Consider the following 4,910-nt stretch of genomic DNA (forward strand, 5'->3'; position numbering starts at 1 on the left):
TACAACTACATCTGAGATCAAATCCTATCAGGAACACCTACAAAAGAATTAAATAAACCACAGGAAATGGTTACTCAGTATGCATGTAACAAACCAGCTTCGTGACCTTTTAATGTTAAGCCTAGTGTGGCAAAAAAAGATTTACTCCGTCAAAGTTTAGAATGATACTTGCACTGTGTAGTGCTAGTAACCGCGCGAGAGCCGAGAAAATAAAAAAAAAACCTCTGTTCAAGCAAACTCACAAGGTCACGTTTCACATTATCACGAGCTTAGGAGTCCTGTTTAGCCTGTCAACGCTTATTTCTAAACTGTCTCGCGTGAAAATAATCGGAAGTTTCAAATTGTAGGTTTCTCTTTGATTGGCTGATTTAATTGGGATCAGCTAAGGTGACAAAAGTGGGCGGCATTCGAAAAATCATGGTTCTCTGGCAGGCGGTATTTCTCGTGGCTTCGCCGCTCGTGACGGCTCCGCCGTCAAATCTCACTCGACTATATTACAACGGCTCCGCCGCCAAGTCTCACTCGACTACTACACAATACCGCCAGCTACGCAGGCTATCGTTGTTGTTGATTCTTTCTTAAGGGTGAAACTTTGCATCGATTACTACCAGCATAACTATGTAACAATAATTTGCGATATGGATATAAGCTGGTTAGTTCTTTGGACTCGAGATCTGCGCATGCCCTGAAATCGCCAATATGAAAACGAGGCTGAAAATTAAATTGCCTTAACACCAGTCTCAGAGAATAAAATATCGGCGAAAACAAAGAAATCGCGAGATGAGTTTCGCCTTCTATTTAAAATACCTGTCTATAAGAAAACGGATGGTGGCAAATGAATCTATGCAGATGAGTCAGATGAGGTCTTTATAAATAATTCCAAAGAGTATTACAAAAGAGTTTATTACTATACATTTCATTATAATCGACAGTTCTCGGGCGCTAAGCTTTTTGTTTTCGTTTTTTTTTTGTTTTGTCAAAACCTGCAGTTAGTTAGCCATTGTCAAAACTACCGGCGTATTTCGCTCTTTTTAAACTTTTTGGATCGGAACTTTTAGTTTCCGTTTATCCCTAAAGAGTAGAACGTTACCGCTTCTGTGCCTAAATTGACACTCAAAAAGTTTAAACGGTAAAAAAATAAAAGCAAAGAGAAACATTGGAAATTAATTTTGGTTAAAGAGATAAGGAATACCAATGTTTGCAGGCACAATTAAATTCTTTATCCTACAAAAATATTCGGGAAAAAAACTTCATTTCCTAATTACTTCATAGTCCCGAACACTTCTTAATAAATAATTCAGTGAATACAGGCTGAAAGAAAAGGTTTTTAGATAATACTTAAACGACAAAACTCATTAACCAATAATTAGCCGCACCGAGTTTTATCCGCAGTGTGAAGGGAAACACTTTATCGTAATCAACCAATCAGATAGCCCATAAGATAAGCCTTCTGCGTAATTCCTGTTAAGATCGCCCACAGTACGGTTACTTTGAAGTAAAATGACCACGAAAATCTATGATCGTTTAGAGAGTTTTCTAAATGAGTAAAAGGTCTTTTAACGTCATATTTTACGGACAATAGGAAAACATCAATGGCAGATTCTGACTCCGGAACGCACGTAACTGACATTAGCGAGAGTCTTCAAGAAGACTTTGAATCAAGAAAGGAAGGTACGATTATGAAAAATCAATTGATTATTACCGTTCGATGTTCGTGATCAACCACATACATTTGTGAACCCAACTTTTGTCGCTCAGTGATCGCTTTCCGAAGAACGAGGTACATAAGATATATACATTTGTGTATTCAGTACTGGAACATTGATTCACAGCCTTACCTAACGCAGTGTTGAAAGAAAACTTTGTCAGTGAATACAACTTCAACGTTATCTCCGATTAGAAAAAAACTAGCTTATTGTCTAGTTGGAAACAACAAATACATATTATGCAATAAAGCATAAAAAGTATAAAGCTGCAGGAGAATACTTCAATTCGTTCAAGACAAGGTCGAAATTGCTAAACCGAAAGTTAAGTAAAAGTTGCTTTGTAGGGCACATTGGATAGTTAAAGTAAAACTGTTAATCTTATATGGTACTTTTTTGCATAAACGAAACGGTAGGGAACAAATGACAGAATGGTGTAAGGTAGAGACAGCTAAAGTACGTTTCTCAAATAATATCTCAGATCATATCCATCAACTGTGGAAGTTCACAGACGTATTACCTGAATCCTAGATGTCGCACTGAGATTTATAATTCTTAGTTGAACTATATTTATCCTAGTTTGCGGTTTCTGTAGTTATTGATTATTTCCACCAGGTTTTACTTCCACTTTTCTAACATGAAACCATCTATATTTGGAAATTTTAATGAAAGGTTTCATTTACATCGGGCAAAAGATGAAACCCTCCATGTCAAAAGCGATACTGAATCAAAGGACCAAGAACGATTTTGCTAAACGCAACCTGTTACATAGTAAGCATAGCATTAGTTAGTAAAGCTAGAAGCCAATTAAAACTCAATATATTGGCAGAAAATTTAAAAAAGGATAAAGCAGACACGTGCGTCGAAACCGCGATTCATCAAGCGATGCTTTAGGTTGCGTTATTTCCTATAGTCGGTACAATGTAGATCGATATATGAATTTAATATCTACAATTTTAAACGGTTTAAAATTCTACGCAAAACACTTCATTTAGATCCTTAATCGATTAGATGTTGACAAAACTATCTAATAGCTCAGTGTACAGGATTAAAATCTGTTGCTGCTCTTGAATTGTTGTTGCTATTTTATGAGCTTAATTGAATTCGGAGCCAACCAGTCATTCTTATATTTTAGATAATGTTATTATCTCAGTACCGCCAACAATATTTGCTGTTTAAAGTTCTCGACAAAATCGATTTTTCTACAAAAAAAATTAAATAGCTTCTTCCAAAACAAGAAGACACGAATTTCTTTCTCTGAGATAAGTTTCGTTAGAACCTCTAAAACATTATATAGTAAGGATTGAACTGAACCACAACATATGCGCCGCTCGGTATAATTTGCACGCCTCAAGATAGCTACAGATAGATTATGTTGTATTTTTAAACATGACATAAATTTTCTTTCAGCAGCTATGGTGCAAGAAGTTGAAAATACAGGGCTTAATTTCTCACGTGACCTCATCGTTCAAAATACTACTGCCCAGATTCATGGAGAAAACACGTCGCGGGATAAATCTAATCCTGGACTAATAAACCAGCTTCAGCGAAGAAATAGCACCGGAAGTACTCCACGTTTAATCCGTCACGTGTCTACCAGCCGCGCGGCTTCACCCACACACATGATGCAAAGTCGAACCTCGTCGCCATCACCAACTTTTCAAATACCAAATCAGTCAAAGTCAGATGCTCGTCGTGCTCCATCTCCTTCACGTTTTATGCCAAACAGTTCCGTGTCTCCTAGTCCTTCGCGACGTATTTCAAGCCGTGCGTCAACTCCAGTTCGACAACTGTCGTCTCCTGCTCAGTTATTAGTAGGTAGGGATAATAAGACTGCGGGACGAGTAACCCGCCGGAGGTCCATTCCTACGGGTCGAGTATCGAATCATCATGTCACGGCAATGGCGGCTGCCAGTGTTTTCACTTCTCCCAGAAGGCACAGGAAAGTGAATGGAAATATCGGCCCCTCGCGGCACCTCGAACCAGTAAACCGAACCAGACACCCAACAGCTCAAAAAACGGTTAGCCACGGAGGGACTTTAAGTAATGGGGATGGTGAAGGATTTTTACGAACGTTAGACAGTATTCCTGCGCATTCGGGATCAAGGAGTGCGTACGATTTTGTGGAAGCCAAAAAGCGAAGCAGAAAGAAAATAAAGCGGAATTCCAGCCAAGCTGATATTTTTGATGTTCAGCTTGATTTGCATGATGATGAAGACAGCGAAGTATCTGTTGATGACAAACCGTGGCTACCTACAGGAATCTATGCCGTCTTTCTGATTACACTTTGGACGGCGGTTGTTAGACTTGTTGACAGCGTTGAAGAAAATGGTCCCGTGAATTGCACAAATGGTGAAGAAACCCGTCTGTGGATTTGTGCCGCGTCATTTTCTCTTGTGCAAGGACTCGCCGAGGCGTTTTGGCAGCGAAAGAACTTGCTCAAAGTTCTCTTTAGCATGACGTGCTTATTTGGCTACTTCATCATTTCACACGTCCAGCCTCTCTCTTGTCGCGTTGGGGCGGATAAAGTGACAGAAATAAGCAAATGGCAGTCGGCGATAAACTTTTTTGTGAGTGCGATGTTGGGAATTAGAATATATCAACATATACAAGAACTGATGCTAGAAAAGAAGAGTAGAAAAGCGAGGAGGAAAAGGTCTCAAGTCAGAGAAGAACCAGATGAATTTGAAGGTTTGCCAGAGCGCGTCTTATAATCCCAAAATAAGGGCGTGTTATCACTCCAAAGTAACAGTTCCTCTTATCCTTGTTAGATCCCAAGGGTCTCCTGTAGCTCAACGGTATAGCACCTAGACTGAAATAGTAGCCTCAAGGTCACAGGTTCGACAGTCCTGTTTAGAGAATTCGGAATTTTTTTTCTGAGTCGCTGGATGAAAGCACCGTTTCTCATTTCTTGTGCTTTTGGATCATTTAGGTTTCTACGAAACTGCCCACCTACCCCTCCCCTAAGTGAACATTAACACTTTAAAAAAATTGATCCGTGTTTTTCACCTTAAATACATGAAACGGAAGCCAGATTTTGATAACGGTGTCGTCTTTAACAGAATTATGAAGACAGCGAAAAATTTCGTGTACTTTGTATAAAACGCTCACGGATTAGAACGAGCCTTACTCAGGAACGTGGTGGTGCTGGTCAACCTTTTACAGCCCTGAAGATATAGATATTTAAGAGGACAATGCCTAATTATT

The 4,910-nt window shown here is 39.2% G+C and overlaps 1 protein-coding gene across 1 annotated transcript; it reads left to right on the forward strand.

Annotated features, from left to right (window-relative positions):
* The first annotated feature begins 1,592 nt into the window (after window positions 1-1,592).
* Window positions 1,593-4,552, forward strand: LOC140953317 (uncharacterized). The gene is made up of 2 exons (XM_073402810.1): window positions 1,593-1,671; window positions 3,114-4,552. Exons 1-2 carry the CDS (start codon window positions 1,593-1,595, stop codon window positions 4,415-4,417), a joined length of 1,383 nt encoding a protein of 460 aa, XP_073258911.1. The 3' UTR covers window positions 4,418-4,552.
* Window positions 4,553-4,910: the final 358 nt, after the last annotated feature.

This window comes from Porites lutea, chromosome 11 (genome assembly GCF_958299795.1).
Source record: "Porites lutea chromosome 11, jaPorLute2.1, whole genome shotgun sequence".
Classification (NCBI taxonomy): domain Eukaryota; kingdom Metazoa; phylum Cnidaria; class Anthozoa; order Scleractinia; family Poritidae; genus Porites; species Porites lutea.

Excerpts from the sequence above, each read along its gene's own strand:
- LOC140953317 (XM_073402810.1), top strand. The coding sequence starts at position 1,593 with ATGGCAGATTCTGACTCCGGAACGCACGTAACTGACATTAGCGAGAGT. Across the intron at positions 1,672-3,113 it reads CTTTGAATCAAGAAAGGAAG|CAGCTATGGTGCAAGAAGTT; the intron begins GTACGATTATGA and ends ATTTTCTTTCAG.